Raw genomic sequence first — 18,758 nt, 5'->3', positions numbered from 1 at the left:
CGGGCGGGAGAGGGGACGCGCGGCCTGGGCGGGGGCTGCGCCGCTGGTTCTGTCAGACGGGGCTGCCCGGCGGAGCGGGAGGGGTGCCCGACTCCGCTCGCCCGGGATGTGGCAATAGTTCCTGAGAGGCTGCCCCTGACCCGGCTGGTAGGAACTGCCCTTCCCTCCCCTGCCTCTCAGGTGTGAGGTAGCGTGCTGGAGTACTGTCAGGCGTCGGGGCCTTTGAACAGTTAGTTAATCGATTTAACTAGCTTTTAACTGATGCTTTAGGTTGCTGTTTTCAATGTTAACCTGTGCTATGTAAAAATAAGAACACGTGTCTTCCGCAAATCAATGTTAACCTGTGCTATGTAAAAATAAGAACACGTGTCTTCCGCAAAACTCTTGCAAAGTGTAATTTAATGTTGTGATCATTTTAAGTCCTGCAAAGTGCATGTTATTTGCCTCTTGCCTTCCCCTCGTGTATTTCTCGTAATCCTTTTCTTTCAGGATCATGTACCATGGCTGAACCTATAGCCGAATCCGAGTTTGCAGCCTTGGCTTTTTATGCTGGTGATAAATCTTGCTGTGAATTGGTAAGTAGGTTTGAAACTAGATGAAAAACTTTGCAAGATGTTCCAGTGGGGTTTATACCCAGATTTGATCTACAGAGTAATTGCTAATGTTGATTAATTCAAACTGATGCAAAGGTACCTTATACCACTGTGTGTTACTCACTTGCAGAAATACTAAATTGGGGTAGAGCATAGAAACTGTGTATCCTCTTATCAAGCAGGTTTTCCTGAATGCATATACAACTGTGTAAAAATAGACAGTGATGCATAGGTCCTATTGGCAGAACTTGGCCAACCTGTTGGCCATGTATCCAGGCCATACTTGGGATGATATACCTCAGAATGACAGATTCAGTTCCTTTAATTGCAAAGCCATTGCAACTTAGTTCATGTAAATTCAACTCTGCAAATTAACTGCAGAGCATTCACCCATTCTTTGTTCTTGTCATCTCTTACAATTTTTTTCTAGTTCTTTGTGCCCAATAAGGCCTTTACTTATTTAGTTGTTCTTTTTATTGAATAAACTGTAGCACTCTTCTGTTTTAGTACTTCCAAGAATGCTTGCCTTGACTCTTATTTTCCCCTTCTTGCTATGCTTAAGGAATCTTAGAAAACACTGTGGTAGTTAATCTTTCTGCTGCTTGGAGAGTTCAGTTGTGAGTTAGTTATTCTAAGTGTCGCTGCTGCGAAATACAAACAAGCTGGCCTACTGTTCTTCTTCCCATGCAGAAATAAAAAGTACAGGTAAATTGAATTTCTTATTTGTACAGCTGTATCTTTATAAGGGACCATTACCAGTAGAGTAGTGAGTCTCATTGGAAATTGTTGACATCAATAAAGATTATCTTTTTTTAAGCTGTGGACAAAATGAAGTACTTTAACAGCTGTGTTAGCCTAAGATACTAGACATTTTATCTCTTAAGGTGGTGTGTGTGCCGTGCTATGGAAAGCAAGCCCTTGATTCTGTGCAAGTGCTAAATCTTGGTTTTCAAGTTTGCTTTGGTGGGAATACCACCTTGGGCTTGATGTATAGAGGGGATATGTATGTGGGGGGTGTGTGTGGTTTGTTTTGTTTTAAAATATTGTAGCAAAATGCACAACTGGAGTGAAGGAGACGTTCGGTAATTTTTCAAGATTAACTGATTTTGAAATAATAGTTAATTTTGTTCCTCTTTGTTATTGAGTGTCCTTGTCTGTTAAATATGTTGATGTTATTTATTTTTGAGAGTAAGCCTTGATTTACATGTAATGTTGTAATAGTTCAGAAATGCTACTTCGAGTGGAATCACATAATTGCTTGTCATCACCTTAGTCAAGTTAGTAAGTCATCATTGCACAGCATGCTAGTATTTCCAGAAAGTCTGCCACTGAAAGAATAAAGGTCTGTTAAAGAAACTTCATAAAGTTGGTAATTTGTTTGTTTTTATACTGTTCTCCAGTCATAGGCAGAAATAGCTTTGCATTTCTTTTGAAAGGATAATGCATCAATACACAGACATGATACGTAGTATTTATTAAATGACACATATATAATGTTTGCTAAAATAATAGACTTTGTAGGGATCTGTAAAACTCAAGAAAGTTATTTATTCTTCAGCTTGAGGGACTCGTATGGAATACTGTGTTTTAAACCCATTAAAGTGTTGATACAGTATGCTGCTATGAAGTAGTAAATCAACCACTCTACTTATTTTGATATATATGTGTTTAAATATACATGCACTAACTGTCAAAACTTAATTATTATTTTTTGAAAACCTGTGTTGTCATCTTAACATGTTTCCTTAGGTATTCTTGAACATTATATTGCTGCCTAGTACCCGCTTTTGAATTATTAATTTTTAGAATACTAGTCTAGTGCGTTTTAATATATTGTTTAAACTAGTAAAAGTTTTCCCATCCGTTCGTAACTATTAATCTATGGACATTTTTTTAATGGCTATGCCAGTAAACTTTTTTTTCTTAAGACAGCAACTAAATCGTTGTGTTAACTCTAGTAAACATGCTTTTTTCCCATGTTTGTTTTTGTTTCCTTTTTGGCTGTGCTCGATGTGACTTATAGATTGGATCCAAAGGGGTTTCTTGTTTGGTAGTGCAAAATGTTGGAGACTTTTAAGTTTCCTTGTTTTCCTTAGAAAACCATTGTCAGAAGTGCAGAAACATGTGGGATAATGGGGAATACCAGTAGTATTTTATTCTTGGGGGAATTGTATGGGGGGAAAAAGCATGGGGTATTCACCTGCCTCAGATTGGTCTTAGAAGATAACAAGATGCTGGTAAGCATTGAATGACCATTATTAACATTTTATAAAAAACACTGTTCAGAATGAGTAGGTAAATAGAAATAATTTTCCTGTCTAGGTCCATGGTGTATGCATGAGTATTTTAGTTGATAATAGTTAACTAAATAGTTTTAGTTAATTATTAATTAATTTTGTTAATTAACGTGTCTGCATTAGTATTTTAGTTTGGGTCACGAGAATGCTTTTGAAGCAAATATCCCAATTGTCCTGTCTTTCATGTTTTGGCTTACGTTATGAAGAGGTCTTGGAGTGTGCTAGTAGGATTCATTGGGGATGACACTAGAAGATGCTTTTAAGAGTATAGGTAACATGCATCAACCATGAATGGATGCTCAATCTATGGAACTAGATTTGAACCAATGCAAACTACAACTCCTTGAAAAGCATATAATGTGAAAGTAGACTGCTCATTACCAAATGCTTTGCTTTATAGATTTGTTTCCTCCTTGATCATGCTGCTTGCTTATGAAGACATAGCCATAACCATCTTTTATACTGGTCTAAATATGTTCAATAACTACCTTTTCTTGAGGAAAGGAATTGGTGACAGAACATAAAAATGACTTCCGTCCCTTCCTTGCCTTGATGTAAACAGTTTATATTGGTTTAATATTTAGAAACAGTTCAGCAATCATTGCTTATGATTAGTGTAACACATTTGCAAGATGTGCAATGTTAAAAAATATGTTTGTCTTTAGGGTCATGGAGTGTTTGTACAGCAATCACTGCATAAGCCTAAAACAGGTATGTAAACTAAATGAATATTACATAACTTACAAATACACTTTTTGTGCTGTGTTTGGATCTTTTGATTGCTATTTCACTTTTTTCCTTATTTTGTCTGAATAAGTAGAAAATTATTATTTCTGAGCAGAAGCATTGATATGTTCTTTTTCACTGAAAGAATTCTCATCTTTTTGTCCTAATGTAATGTGCGGAAGACTGCTATACATTTGTGAGAACAGTGTAAATAGTCAATAATATGTACATATAGGCAGTCAGTTAATGTTGTGAAGATGGAGTAAATCTCAGGCTTGTGTTCATTACCTGTGTTTTATTTGTAGCTATGTTTTAGCTGTATAGGTCTAAAGACACATTCAACAAATGGTAACTTGTAATGTGTAGGAAACTCGGATGAACACAGCCAGCTATGTAAAATAAATTTTTGCATGTATTCAGACTCTCAGAAAATTCTGCTTCTGTTCTGAGAGTACTTGATGCCACCTTGTCGTGGTTTAACCCCAGCCAGCAACTAAGTGCCACACAGCCGCTCGCTCGCTCCACCCCCCGGTGGAATGGGGGAGAGAATCAGAAGAGTAAAAGTGAGAAAACTTGTGGGTTGAGGTACAGACAGTTTAATAGGTAAAGCAAAAGCCGGGCCCGCAAGCAAAGCAAAACAAGGAATCCATTCACTACTTCCAATCAGCAGGTGGGTGTTCAGCCATCTCCAGGAAAGCCGGACTCCATCATGTGTAACAGTTACCTGGGAAGACAAAATGCCATAACTCTGAATGTCCCCTGCTTCTTTCTTCTTCCCCTTGTTTTATATGCTGAGTGTGATGTCATATGGTCTGGAATATACCTTGGGTCAGTTGGGGTCAGTTGTCCCAGCTGTGTCCCCCTCCCAGCTTCTTGGGCACCCTAGCCTACTCGCTGGTTGGGTGGGCTGAGAAGCAGAAAAGGCCTTGACTCTGTGTAAGCACTGCTCAGCAATAAGTAAAACACCCCTGAATAACCAACACTTGTTTCCAGCACAAATCCAAAACACAGCACCATACAAACTGCTCTGAAGAAAATTAACTCTAGCCCAGCCAAAACCAGCACACACCTCAGTAGTCTGATAAGGATCTTTACCTTTTAAAGAAAGTCTCTGAGGGAAATATATTATATTTTTGAAAGACCTATGCATCACATACATAATGGCCTCTGGAGAAAAAAGAAAAATATTGCTGATCTTTTCGTACCATGTTGCTATGTGCCAAACTACTCTGGATTTATTGTAGAAAATAATTACATGGGTACAGTTAGAAGAGGCTCATGTTTTATCTTGAAAATAGCATCCCTTATAGCTATTAAACAGCTGACAGCCCTGGTTAGGGTCCTCATTTAGAAGCAGGCTGCATTTATTCTTTTAAAATGTATTATATCAATACAACAGATATGTTTAACACAGAGAATTCCTTAAGCAGGGAATGTAAGCCTGCTAGCAGGTCCCTATTATTACCTCCATATAAGTTTCCTCTCCCCGTTCAATTTATAAAAAACCTCAAGTTGCCAGATGTAGAGTGTTCAAGTTTTCTTGTTTTGGTTAGATAGTAGTTAGGACTACAATGGAAATATGGAAATAACTGATGTTTTTGAATGTTTATTTGGACTTTGATTACTTGTAATGCCTGAACTGTGTAGTCTAATTCCTAACTGTTTTTTTTTTGAAGATGTTGATCCCTGTGAAGTATGGTGCAGTCAGCCGGTTGACACATTAAGAGAATATTGCAACGTTATTAAAATACGCATCTTTTGGCCTCTTCTCTTCAAAAGTGAAAGTAATTCTTTGGTAGCTGATTGGAGGTAAGTAATCATATTCTTAAAGTGATTTCATCAGCCTTTAATTTATTTTTTTTTTATTACCTGTGAAAGATCACTGTATACTTTCAGTAGTGGTTAAACTGTCTGCAGGAATGTTTTTACCAATGGGCTAAGTTAGTTAAGGTCAGAAGGCAGAATTCTTGAATATACAGAAGAAAATATTAAGTATAGGTTTCTGAAGTTTGGAATCTAAGAGTGTATTTAAGTACTTAAATGGATGACCTTTATTTCAAAAGTACCAAAGACTTTGCGGCTCTTTTTTTTTTCCTTTGCCTCCTCTGAAGGGCTTGATTTGAGTTTGTAACCACACTCTTGGTTAGATCTAATTACTGTAAATATTAGTAATTAAGACCATGTAACACAGTGTTATTTTTCTAAATAATAACTTTCTGTTTTTAAGCAGTTCACAGATTTTAGACCGGAATTGGAAGAGACTTTGTGATTTAGAGGTTTTGGAAGACCTTGTTGATTTAATTAAAAAAGTTGTTGTAAGTACTATATTTTAACTTTGTGTAAGTTTTTAAGTATAAAAGGTTAATTAAATCTGTACCTTATGTAGCTTGGGATTATATCTTAAATTAGATATTTCCTTTTGCTGGAGTGAATAAAATGTCTGATAGTTGAGTTGCAGGTTTCTAGAAAGAAAGTGTGTCATAGGCTTTATTACAGTTGGGATAACTTACTAAATATTTGCAGACTCAGTAGTTTAGTTGACTGGGGCCCTTGTAAATTGCTAAGAAAGAGTGTCATATAAGTAAGAAAAACAGCACCATTCATGGATGAACAAGTTACACATTTTTTCTCCTCTATTATTTTTCCGTCATTCAACAAATGGTATTTAAAATTTGCTACTGTTGCTGACTTAAACCAGAAACATAACAGTGCAGAGGAGGGAATGATAAAAGAAATGTTCTCAGCAGCTGAAGGGAAGAGTTTGTTTTTTTTTATTTAGGTATGACACATTTTAAAAAAAATTCATATGTTGAAATTCTGTGCTTAACCCCAAGCTACATTTTTCCAGTCCACCTTACCGTTGTATGACTTTCTGTGATTAGGTATTCATGTACTATATTGATCTTGTGGATTCATACTTCCTTATGCTCTTTTTGCGGCTTCCTCCTTCAGGCTATCCTAGTGCTCTATTTTCTCCTTCTTGTACTTTAGGATGTCCCTGCAGTTTTTCCATTTTGCCTCATGTGCTGGTTTCTTTGTGCTGTTTCCTCCTCTGGTAGTCTCCCATTCAATCTTTATACGAGAGGGTCTGTATATATTCCCACCTCCCTGTTTACCTCTGCTTCCCTCTTCTTACTTCCTCAGCCTGTATCTCCTTCTCCATGTAAAAGATTGTATATCCAATAGTAAAATTCATTTGGAGGAGCAGAAGATCTCAGGAGAGGAAGTACTGTTGTTTTGGATGGTTTTCATTGGATGTATCAACTGGTTCTTTGGTATGTAGATAACCACAGAAGCGGTTAAAGTGGCTGCCTTTCCTAACCAGATGTCACAGCATCCATGCATTCTCTATTTCAACATCAACATTTATTTATTTTTCAACAAAAATAGTAGGGGATTTGCTACTGAATACAAGAGTATTTCCTGAAACTTTGAAATGGACCAGAGCAACTGTCCAAATGATGCTGTATTCAAGCAGAACAGAAGATGTTACTGGGTTGAATCTGAGCAGATAGAAATTAAACTTATTGATCTTAATAACTTGATTTTTATTTGTGTTCTATCTCTCTTCCAGAACGTTCCACCTTTTATTGGTGGCATACTGAGAATTGGCAGCAGAATAGAAAATGTAAGTTTCTTGAATTGTTTTTAATAGGAATACTTCTTTATGTGTGAATAGAAATAAAATATTTGTATAAATATCTAAAACTTTAAAATGCTTGCATAAATAAATCAAGTCTGTAGTTTTTGGAGTATGTAGTATATAGGACTGGAGTTGCCAGTTGTTGCCAGCCTGAGACACAAAATGAAATCTGGGTGTGACAGGAACTGTGAAATAAATATTGTCTGTGTAAGAAGAACAAGATGAGTGAGAACTTTGGAGGTAGTTCACATGCTGAAAATAAATGGTTTCTCTTGGAGGTTGCTACTGCAGCGTGGTTGGGTGAGTTTAGGTTGTGCAGCTGGAGCCCAGGCCAGCCCTCCGGTATCCACTTTGGTACCTGCTGGTGGCTTTCCTTGTTGGTTGTGTGCAGATATGCCATTTCTTGTTGAAGGCTTATTCCTTTGAGATGTCTCGATGCTCTCTCTGCATTCAGTGTTGAAGATTTCTAGATTTCCTCCCACAAGCACACAGTATCTATATGGTGTGTTTTGCTTTGTTCTCTATTTCTGTGCTGGTGTTGGTGTGTTATGCTGAAAGTCTAGGTATGGGTAAAAGGCAAACACGCTTTATATGTAAAGACAAGAAGTTATTGTTAGTGTAGTTGAAGTCTTCCAGAATGAATTATTGCAGAAGAAAGAAAATGAAGAAACAAATACTACTAAACAGAAAAACTCTCTAATGATAATAATAGTACAGTTAGAATTGTAATATGCGCACTTCCTAGTATCTGACCCTTTTGCAGGTGTTGTGCTTATCCTTGTACTGCTCCTTGAGATCCTAAAGTGAAAGGCTTCTGTCTGGTGTTTGCATAAGTGGGGTGGAGGATATAGTCATTGCTAGCTGGAGTTCTTTGCTGCGAGGACTGCTGCTGATGTTTTCTTCTTCCTTATCCTAGGATCTACCTAGGTTCCTTTTCAAACCAAATTAGCCATAACCACCTGATGAGAAGAAAAGTTGCTGTTACAGTTAAAACCCAGTTAAAATAGAGCTCTAAGCAGGTCAGGACAAGCTCAGAGCAGGCCTGACAAGTCACAGTCCTGTGGCCTTGCAAGCTCTGTACAAAGCCTGTGGCCTATTACTAGCAAAGGCAATGCTGTGTGACGGGGCTACAAGGCCACGAGCAGAGCTAAGCTTGATCTCTGCAATGATGCAGAAATCCTCCTCTTTGGAGACAGGTTGGAAATGTTTTATGAGATTCTCAAACAGCGATATGGATACAGTCTGAAGGACTGTGAATGGCAGAGTAAGAGTGTGGTTTGGAAACCTGCTGATCCATCTTCATTACCAAATTCAGTGTACAGTAGAACCATACTTGTTACATTTTTCAGCTTGTAAACTTTGGACTGTGAATGTTCTTAGTTTCCCTGTGTTTGTCACTTTTTTCCCCACTTCCTAGTTTACTGCAAAAGCTAAAATAGAAACATGGAAATTAGAAGAAAATATCATGTATTTTTAGTGAAGTGTCTTAGTCATGTGGGTTCTTATACAATTTTTCAAAATCTGTAGGCTCAGGTAATGTGGGAGTATTCCAGGCAACAGACATTCTTCACTCGATTCCTCTCCTTCAAATAAAGCTCTGTAGCTCAAACAGTTAAATTTAGTTTGAGTAGAAGGGAAGTCATGATTTATGGAATTAAGTCTTAGCCCTGCCTGCACGTCTAACAGCCTGGAGAATTTTGCTTTTTCTTAATCAGGCTTGTCACTTCACACTGAGGCAATTTTGTGTGCAGTCATCAAAAATAAGTTTCTAAATGAAATTCTGTAATTTGAATGGCTCCCCTGTCTCCTGTTGAAAGAATGACTGTTTTCATTTTGTGAATATGCTGTATTATGCTGTGCTTGAGTTATCCAGATACTTATATTTGTCAGCTGTTGTCTATTTCAAAGGCTAACAAATCAGGAACAAGTGCATAGTCTAAGTGCTGCAGTAGTATTGGTTGTTATATTTACATGGAATGCTTTCACTATATTGCCAGTGAGCTGTTGGCTTGTTTTGTGTTTATTGTTTTTTGTTTTAAGACTTTGCTTTATATAGAATTAGTTACCATTTTTTCTTTATTTTCCTTTTCTTCAATTGAAATAGGGTGTCTTCGATGTTGGGGATGCACTTGATTGGGTTAGATACACAGGTGATGTCAGTATTCTGCAGAGGCTGGAGAAACTTGGTGATTTTGGTTGGATCTATCTTGAAATTTTCTTTGCTGAATGTAAGTATGACCACTTCTGAAGAAACAATGGTGAGGAAAGTAATTTGTGTTGTAATTATCAAATAGTTAATGTTTGTGTGTATTTCACTACTCTGGGAGTGGCTGGAAGAGTGACTGGAAAAATAGTGCTGGTGGTGTGGGGTTTTTTCTTTTTTATTTGAACCAGTCAATTCTTCCTTGAATCTCTGTATGTGGGTAGTATTCATGGTGCACATGCTGTTTCTGAACAGGAGTTCAGAACATTTTTTTCACTTTGGTGTCCATTAGGGGCTGTATGCACACCCTGTATGGCTTTAACTTAGGGTTAAGTTGAAAGTTGCCTGAAATATTGTTTGGGTCTTTCTGTTAAACGTTTGGCAGAGGATTTTGTCAAAATATTAATTGAGATGTTAGTCATATTTAAAAAATTAGCTTATGTAGCTCATGGGAGTTACTGTAAGATATTATTAACACTAGCAGCAGAGCTTCTGCTGAAATTATGAAAAGCTCCCAGGCCTGCTGTATTTGACATGTGTTAAATGGCTCATATTCTGATCTTTTTGCATATATGCAGTCTAACTCAGCTGTTGCAGTAAACAACAGGTTAGTAGAAATGGAACTTGCATGTAAGGAGAAGAATCTTTTTATAGTTAAGCACTGGATTACAAATTCTTTTAAATACAAATCTTTAAAATGCAAATTCCTTAAAATACAATTGAGTTTTACTTGATTGCTTGAAATTAGGGAAGTACTTAAACATTTTGCAGTCTGCAGCCAGTTATTTTGGACTTATACAATAATAAATAATTCCTGTTCCTTTGAACATTTCTGTAGCTTAATTTGTTTCTGTTATTTAGTTGGTATGTCAAATTTTGCTTCCAGTCAGGAAACAGAGCATGATTCTTAGCAGCAGAAGATAAACCCTACTTCTTGTCTTTGGTAACTTCTTCACCCATTGTGTTTTTCTGAATTTTGTCTCCAGGCAAACGTTACATTACTAAAGTTGCTTTGGAAGATTGTAATTTAGTTGAGGAATTTAAAGCTGTGACCTGTGAAAACTGTAGGAAGGTGAGAGATGATATCAGAATGTGTTTGTGCTTTTCTTTTTTTATTATTAATTTTGGGGGAGTTTTTAATGATCAAAGATTAGAAAAGTGACCAAATGATTAAAGATAAAGGTTTCAAAAGCTTGAGTGAGTATTTGTCTGGTCATAAATAGTTACCTTGAGAGATCCTGGCCTAATAAACAGAACTTCAGTTGTTTACATTGCCAGTGTATATTGGAGAGTGTTCCCTTCCTCACCCCCCAAAAAACTCAAGGAAATGCAGTTAATATTGATAGAAGATTGTTCAACTTGATCCTTTTAACACAGAAATAAGATGCTCTCAAAGTCTTTGCCATGTGTTCCTTTAGTGTAGATGTTGGGGCTTTTTTTCTACAGAAGTCTGGTTAATTCCTGTGTCTTCCTTGCTACAATTCTGTAGTTCAGGAGCTACGCTGAAAGGCTCTGAGCAGGGAACTGGTTGAGCTGTGCTGTACTCAGCCTACCTTGCTGTTTGACACATGCTCACTTTTGATGATGAGTATATTATGGAACCCAGGAGAGCTTCTGAGTTAGTCCTGCTTTTCAATTATTGTTCATTGTATTCTTATCTGCATAACATTTTCATTTGTACACTTTTAAGCTTATTAATTGCAATGAATTAAAAGTATTAAATTACAACTAATACTGCGTACGTAACATTCTGTTTTTACAAGCATAAAAACTTAGCTGCCTCTTGTCAGATGTTTTCTTTACCTCTCATTGCAAATGAGTTTAATTACAGTGGTTACTGAATCGTTGTTTCTTGATTTCACAGAACAGTGAATCTATGAAACAAAAAGGAAATGAGGAATTTTCCCAAGGAAACTTTGATCGTGCTATAATGTCATATACTAAAGCCATAGAGTTTTGGTAAGAACTGAACTGGTTAACTAGATTGTGTTATATAATATGTATTCAGTTTATTCAGATTTATCCTGATTTTTTGTAATTTGGCATGAGCCAAATGATAATCCAGTTTAAAAAAAAAGCTACGTAACATGTTTTTTATTCTGTTTTATTTCTTGTTACTAATGGTTGTTTGCACTTTTACTGCCCCAGAAGTCCTGTTAGGTTCTAAAGTTGATCTAAAATGACTAACAGTAAGTATAGTAAACCTGAAAGAAAATAAGTTATTTGGTGTGAACAGCCACTTCTGTTATCCCTCCTAAATACTCTTCCAGCAGAACACTATGACCAACTGTTGTAAATACTTATCTTAGCTATGATGCAGAACAAGTGAACAAGAACAAATACTTACTTTTAAGTATCTTCTCTTAGTAACTCTGTATGCAACAGGCTTAATTTCCTTTTGTAAGTCTTGTTTAATTTCTTCCTAAAAGTCCTTTGCTGAAAGGCTTTGGAAACTTTCCTGGGCTCTATAAAGGGGCAGGGAGATGGAGATTAAATGAGAATTTGTCACATGCACGTAGAGCATTTGCCCCTTTCCTATAGTCTGCACAGAATGTCAACGAGTTACAGAACTCTGGTTTGTTGTCATTGCTACTTGTGTTGTAGTCGTGCAAATGCTGCTTTTATAATTCCTGGTGCCTATGTAATATGGTGAAATTCATAAAGTCCCACCTTTCATAAAAATTTGATTGTGCAAACTGTTTTATTTTTTCATTTTGAAGTCTGTAGCTTTAGAATTGTGCAGTTGAAAGGATTAGCATTTTGCTGATGTCTTCAGATTTTGTGTCACATAGTAGGATACATTTCAATCCCAAATTCAAGCTGATTTCAGCTTCCTTGAAAAGTTGGGTAGGCTGACTTCCGTCAAGTGACTGTATCTGAGATGATGGAGCAGGCTAAGAAGGCTTTGCTCACGGTACCTGAGGGGGAGGGAGCAGCAGAATTCAGTGAAAGAGCAAAGGAAATCCCATGGTTTAGAAAGAGCAAAGGAAGTCTCATGGTTTCCAGGGGCTGTAGAGCTGAGCTGCTGTTACAGCTATTTGTTAGAAATTGTTCTTTGTCCTTAAGACCCTGCTGGAAGGTGAAGGATAGCTCAGTGATGTCTAGCAGCTCAGGTATCCTTCATCTGCTCTGTGCACTGTCTTCTCTTTCTCATTCACCTAGTGTGACTTTCATCTGCTTCATCATCACATTCCTTCCCCTAACTAGCTGCATCCTCACTTGGCTTCCTTTCAAGTGGTTGCTGGATTACATTTATCAGTTTCCCCCTCTCGTTCTCCATTAGGTATTTTGGGGACAATGCCTCAGCTCTTTAGAACTGCTGCTCAGTCTGCCCAGCCAGGCAGTCAAGCTAGCTTTTCGTTTTCTGAAACAAAGCTGAGATTGTAGGGAACATACTAGCCACACCTGTGGACCATTTGAGATGTGCTTTGAGCTGGGGAAGAAGTTTAAATCTATCTCTCTTCTGTGTTTTTTGTTTGTTTGTTTGGTTTTTTTTAAAGTAGGCTGAGAGTGATTTGAATTGATTGGAAGTTGCATTAGTGGGCCCAAATATTACAAATTATTACATAATTAAAACTAATATTCTCAGTGACTTAACTTGTAAATCAATGGGTCTATTCAAGGAAGCTTTTATGTAATTGTTGGTGCTAGAGTGCTTGCAGACAATTACTGTTTTATTTTCTCCTTAAGATTTTCAAAAATAATATACATTACTAACTCTTCATGATTGTTTGTTTTTGTTTTTTTATTTTTAAGTCCTGCAAACCATCTTCTGTATGGAAACAGAGCTCTTTGTTTAATTCTCACAAGGCAGTACAAGTAAGTAACCCTTTGTTTATAATCTGAAATGTTGTGGTGTTCTGCAGTTAAAAATTGGCAATATACTTAGGAAAATAGTATTTTTAAAACTTAAGTGTACAGTAGTTGTGATGTTACTACCTCACAAAACTGATATTAAGAAAAATGAATAATATTAGCTGTATCTGCTGTCAGATGGTAATAACATTTAAAATTTGGGGGTGGGGGGGGTTATATAACAGGAAAAAAACCTCAGTACCAGTAAGTATTGTGATTTTTATTAAACCTCTTGAAGAAGAGATCAGTGTGGGTATGAGGGTTATTTTCCTTAAGCCAGTTGTTAAGATAAAAATCTTGTTTATGAGCAAGGTGAATGTATACCTTTTATGTAAAGCCAACCCAAGAATTTATTGTTAGTATCGTTGAAGTCTTAAAGGTCGAATTGTTGTTAGTCCAGATCTAATTGTTGAAATAAAAAGAAATAATAACAATGTTTTGTTATTAACTGGTAAATCTGGTATCCACATGATTTTTAATTTCTGCCCATTTTCCTGGTATTATGCTCACCCCTCCACGGCTCCTCTGTGTGGGTACTAAGTTGACAGTTCCGTTGCTGTAGCAGTGGGGTTAGAGACCTGTCAGCATGTAAGAGTCCTTTTCCATGAGGAATGTGGTGTTCATGCTGATGGCTTGTCCTTCCTCACTCTGGGATCCACTTTGGGTCACTTTTGCATTTGCTAACATGGTATTACACCTTTGCTCTGTCATTGTTGGTCTGCAGTACCCTGTTACATCTGAGTTTACTATACATGGTGCTTTTTATGGATATTACTTTTTCTTTGTTACTCTTAAAGTCATATTTGTCCAGATTTGGCATGTCTTTCACTGACCATTGGCAAATTGTTTATAAGTCATGGGGTCTCCAGTGCCAAGCGTGTGCCCCATCTCTTGATATCTTCTGCCTGTACTCCTTTGTTGTGTACTGTATCTCCACTTCTCAAGGCCTCTGCTGTCATATCAGGCTTGTATTTCTTTACAGGACATCATCATTTTGGAGTCATTCTGTATAAATAGTAGTAACAAGCAGTTATGCCATCACAGTCTATGGCTGTACCACACAAAGATGAACTAAAATAGAACAAATTAGCCATAGATGCCTGGTCAAATTAGAGAAATTGATGTCACAGTTAAACCAAGTAAAAGAAAACTGCAGGCAGGTGAGACTGCCGTTCAGGCTGAGCAAGACTGAGATGACTCAGTCCTGAGGTTTTGCAAAGTTGGTACTGAGCTTATGGCCTGCTATTGGTGGTGGCAGTACTGTATTATGGGACTACGCAGTTATACAGTGTTCTCCAGATCATCTGCTGGAGTGTTCATAGCTTTACTCAAGGTGTGTGTATTCCTCCCATTTTCAGAGCCTCGTGAGAGGCAGCGGTCGTGTTCCCTCCCAGGCCTTGGTACGGGACAGGACCTTTCACTGCAGCTACGCTTCGTGCTGTGATGTTTTGACAGTGTCGGGGGCAACTTTCCTAGCACTGCACAAGGCTGTCGAAAGGTGGCACTGGAGGAAGGACTGGGTGGGTGAAAACGAGGCACATGCTAGAGAACAACTATAACAAATAACAGCACACGCTTGAGAAGAAGACAAATTGCTTCAGTTTTTTCTGATCTTTCCAACTGCTTTTATAATCCCTTAGTATTCTGAGGTTCTGTACCCCACTATCTGTCTCTTACTCAAGCATTTTTTTCCTTGTGTCTGCTTCCTTTGCCATATGAATATGGTGCAATTTCTCCCATTTGAATCACTACTTCTATTGTTGGGGTTTTTTATTACTTATTTTTTAAAATGTATTGCCACACCTCCAAATTCTTCCATTCCTACCTGGGCTTTCTTATTTTGGGGTGTTTTTGTGGGTTTGTTGTTGTTGTTGTTGTTCTAACTTGCTTTCATTTCACTGAATTAATTCTTCCTGAAATCTCTGAAGAATTTTGTTGTGTAAAACATACTCCTTGGTTTGAAATTACTGTCTTTTTCAGGCTTTTCTTTAGTATCTGGCTTTTGTTACCACAGAGCTCATCCTCCTCCTTCAGATCCCTCTGTACAAGTTTTCCTGCTGTAATGGTTGCAAAAAACAGTGGTAGTGACTAGGCAATTTATGAACAGTTTCATATGAAACAAGCTGTTTTTTCCATATTCCTTCCCTTTGTGGAGGTAAAACAGTTAATGCCTCATAGCCCTTTGCAGGCCTCTCAAGTTAGGTCTCGCTGCAGACATTTTCTGAAGACCTCACTGAGTCAGCATGACCCAGCTATCAAAGGAGCGAGTTATTTGTAAGCTTTCTCATCTGAAATAATCCGTATGTGACTGCTCTTTGTTGTAATTTACTACATCCTGCTTATCTGACACACAGCTGTAGTTCAGGTATATAAACTGTGTAACTGCCTGCTTTGGGCAGCACTGGTTTCAGCAGAGGCCATCGCTGCTGCTCTGTGTTCTCTGCTGTAGCCATAGGGATAGTCTGCTTCTCTTCTGACCTGACCAAAATTGTAATTCTGGTTATTCCATGACACCTTCTATATAAAAAGTCAGAGATGTGTATGTTCTTCAGGCTTCAGTAGTTGGGAGTTTTTGTCTTTCAGTGCTCAGCAGTTAATACATGCACCCTCAAATCTCTAGCTATGATTACGTAACTACTCTCCAATGTGATTTCTGTCAAAATCTTTAAGTTTGGTAGTCAGGCTTTTTTATTAAGGCTTTGTTTTTTTAAGGAACGTTTTGTTAGAACCCAGTTAAGGGGTAGGTACATATGCAGAAATGCTGGAAAACCTGGTAGGTGGGGGGAGGGAATAAATATCTGATGGGTGAAATATTTGAGACTGTGACATTATAACCCAGGTAAGTTTCAGCTAAGAAGTGTTATCAGACCATGTCTTCACACGGGTGAATGAACTGTTCTTTTATTCACTTTGTATTTTTATGGTGCCTTGTATATCTGATCTGTAGATTTTTCTGAAGTATAAATAATAAACACCTCTTCTTTTTCCCTCCTTCCTCTAAGGAGAGCCCTTGCTGATGGAAAAAGAGCCACTATTTTGAAGCCTAATTGGCCAAAGGTTAGTTTAATGTACATTTCAATATTGTCTTTTGTTGGTACTGTAAACCAACATAACCCAGAGTCTTAATTACAGGTTTGACCCAGGTAGATGTAACATGTTGTAAGTGTTGTTACATGGTGTTCTGCATGTGTAAAGACAGAATAAAACATTTATTTTGTTGTTGTGTGTAGCTATGTTATCACAGTGCTTTAAAAAGAATATACATAGTCCTTACAATAAAAAAAATCCTAATTAATGACCAACATGTATTTTTCAGTATTTGTAGCCTAAAGAAGAGTAAATAAGGGATAGTTACAAAATTGCAAAGTAGTAGTTGAGATTAGGGGAAAAAGCAAATTTGCTCTTTTCCAAAGACAGAGCCTCGATGCTACTCCCAGTGAATTATCTTTCTGTTTCAGTGTGCTGAGTAGTTGAAAACTTTGAAACAGGTGTTGAGTATGTAAAATTTTATTTTGTATTGTCTACTGCAGCTGTTTTGGATATAAATTGTTTTCTTATTTGTGTGAATGAACACTTGAAAGTCAAACTCATGCCCATGTAGGGTCACTACCACTTCTGTAAGGCGCTGTCATTACTGGGGGAACACGAACTGGCTTTGGAAGCTAATGAGAGAGCTCAGGAACTATGCAAGAATATTCTTGATGGACTTAAGGACCTTATTCAACAAAATGACAAGTTAAAGAAGACATTAGAAGAAATCAATGGTAACCTTTTCTGATTTCGAGATCTACCTTAAACATAGCAAAATTCCTTCATTGGTAACTTTCCTTTGAAACTAGCTAATTCCTTTTTGCTTTTTGGTGTTGTTGTTTTTTTTTTTTTTCCCCCTTCCTATATAATTTTCTATAGGTATTAAACAACATAAACAGAAACCAAAGAAGTCGCTTCTTGAGAAAAAGTAAGCAAGTGTCAAGTTTGTTTTTGGTTATTTTTTTTAATAATTAGCAATGCTTAGTATAAGATTTAAGTAATACATAGCATAGATATTGCTTAAATTGTCAGTAAATAAAAATGGAAGGAATAAACTTAAGAGAACTGCAAACAGAGTGCAGCCTAGGAGTAAAGAGGACTTTCAGGAACTAAATAAGCTACCTTGAGATTTGTTCCACTTCCAAGCAGTTTGCTTCAGCATTAAGTTTTACCCATGTTGGAAATAACAGGAAACAGTTACATTTTCATGGGTTTTTTTCCTCCCAACTTGAAGTACTTTACTGTTGAGGAAATTTGGTGCCTGAAAATGTCAGTGCAATCACACCTGTTTTTTTGTGTTAACTTTGCTATATAAAGTTAGCTAGGAGATTAAGCTGATTTGAAGAACTGAGTGCTAGCAAATGCATTTTGACAATGATAAAAATGAACATGTATCCTAATTTGTAGAAACTTGCTTTCACCACATCTATTTTGTGCTTTTGCCTTGCCCAGAGAGAGTGAGAGCAACTCCATATCACGGATTCAGCTAAGTTACAATATATGCTGTAACTTTAATATAAAACATTTTTCTGAAAGATCTTTTGATTTTTTTTATTGGTCTACCTGTAGTGATGTGCTATCTATCATTCAGAAACAGTACAGTAAGTAAACTACTAAACAGCTTTTTGTAAACCTGAAAATTCTGCAGGAACTTAAATTTGTTTCCCTTCTATATTGCACAAATAAAATGTGGCATTGGGCAAGATTGATTTTTTTTTTTTTTTAATTACCATTATTATTATTTTTTTTTAAAGTGCAGTAATTCAGTTCCTGTTCCTTTTATAGAGAACGGTGCTTTTTTTGGTGTTATATTTTTGCATAGCCTTGGACTGTGCAATTTGAAGGCATAAAAAATGGCTGTTTGATATGCTTATGCCATTACACTTCTATGAGGGGTAGACTTCCTGTATTCGTCTTTGTTTTTTTCATGATACATGTATGGTGTGTGTCTTAAATACGGGGAAGACATTGACACTGGAAGAACTCGGGTTCTCTCTTTTTACATATCAGAGACTGCAGTTCTTCAGAATCTCATTTAATAATCTCTGAAGAACAAAAAGAAATAGAAAAAGACAGAAAGGGAACACAGTCTGATCCTAAAGATCATCATTGTCATCAAAAACATGATACCAGGGTAAGTTACGCTACAGCTGGCATTACAAGACTAACTGTGTGTTGATTTACATCATCCTGGAATGTGTTATTTAATGGTGCGGCTGAAATTTTGCGGCTACTGTGTTTTAAAAATTGTGTACTTTGTCAGCCAAGTATACTTCTCTTGTAATATTTAACTCTCAAATCTATGTTCAGACCTTTGGATTTAAAAGGAGGTGGTTGCTTGAATGAGAAGGTGGAGGCTGTATGTTATGATGAGGAGAGGGGTCTCTTTGGGCTTCTTGAAAGTGAGTCTA

The 18,758-nt window shown here is 37.0% G+C and overlaps 1 protein-coding gene across 6 annotated transcripts in view; it reads left to right on the top strand.

Annotated features, from left to right (window-relative positions):
- TTC3 (tetratricopeptide repeat domain 3) overlaps positions 1 to 18,758 on the top strand; it is a 66,179-nt gene that overhangs the window by 505 nt on the left and 46,916 nt on the right. For 5 of the 6 annotated variants that reach the window (XM_075033713.1, XM_075033715.1, XM_075033712.1 and 2 more), the window contains exons 2-14: positions 490 to 575; positions 3,556 to 3,601; positions 5,293 to 5,425; positions 5,844 to 5,931; positions 7,191 to 7,244; positions 9,364 to 9,487; positions 10,449 to 10,534; positions 11,327 to 11,421; positions 13,219 to 13,281; positions 16,320 to 16,374; positions 16,919 to 17,081; positions 17,227 to 17,275; positions 18,358 to 18,481. In XM_075033713.1, coding sequence (XP_074889814.1) covers positions 501 to 575; positions 3,556 to 3,601; positions 5,293 to 5,425; positions 5,844 to 5,931; positions 7,191 to 7,244; positions 9,364 to 9,487; positions 10,449 to 10,534; positions 11,327 to 11,421; positions 13,219 to 13,281; positions 16,320 to 16,374; positions 16,919 to 17,081; positions 17,227 to 17,275; positions 18,358 to 18,481 — 1,155 coding nt within the window. In that variant the 5' untranslated portion in view covers positions 490 to 500. The remainder of the gene's footprint in view (positions 1 to 489; positions 576 to 3,555; positions 3,602 to 5,292; positions 5,426 to 5,843; positions 5,932 to 7,190; positions 7,245 to 9,363; positions 9,488 to 10,448; positions 10,535 to 11,326; positions 11,422 to 13,218; positions 13,282 to 16,319; positions 16,375 to 16,918; positions 17,082 to 17,226; positions 17,276 to 18,357; positions 18,482 to 18,758) is intronic. The other variant, XM_075033711.1, reaches the window with a different exon arrangement.

This window comes from Buteo buteo, chromosome 8, assembly GCF_964188355.1.
Source record: "Buteo buteo chromosome 8, bButBut1.hap1.1, whole genome shotgun sequence".
Lineage (NCBI taxonomy): Eukaryota > Metazoa > Chordata > Aves > Accipitriformes > Accipitridae > Buteo > Buteo buteo.
Note: the sequence above shows the minus strand (reverse complement) of the source record. Positions and strands in the feature narration are given on the sequence as shown.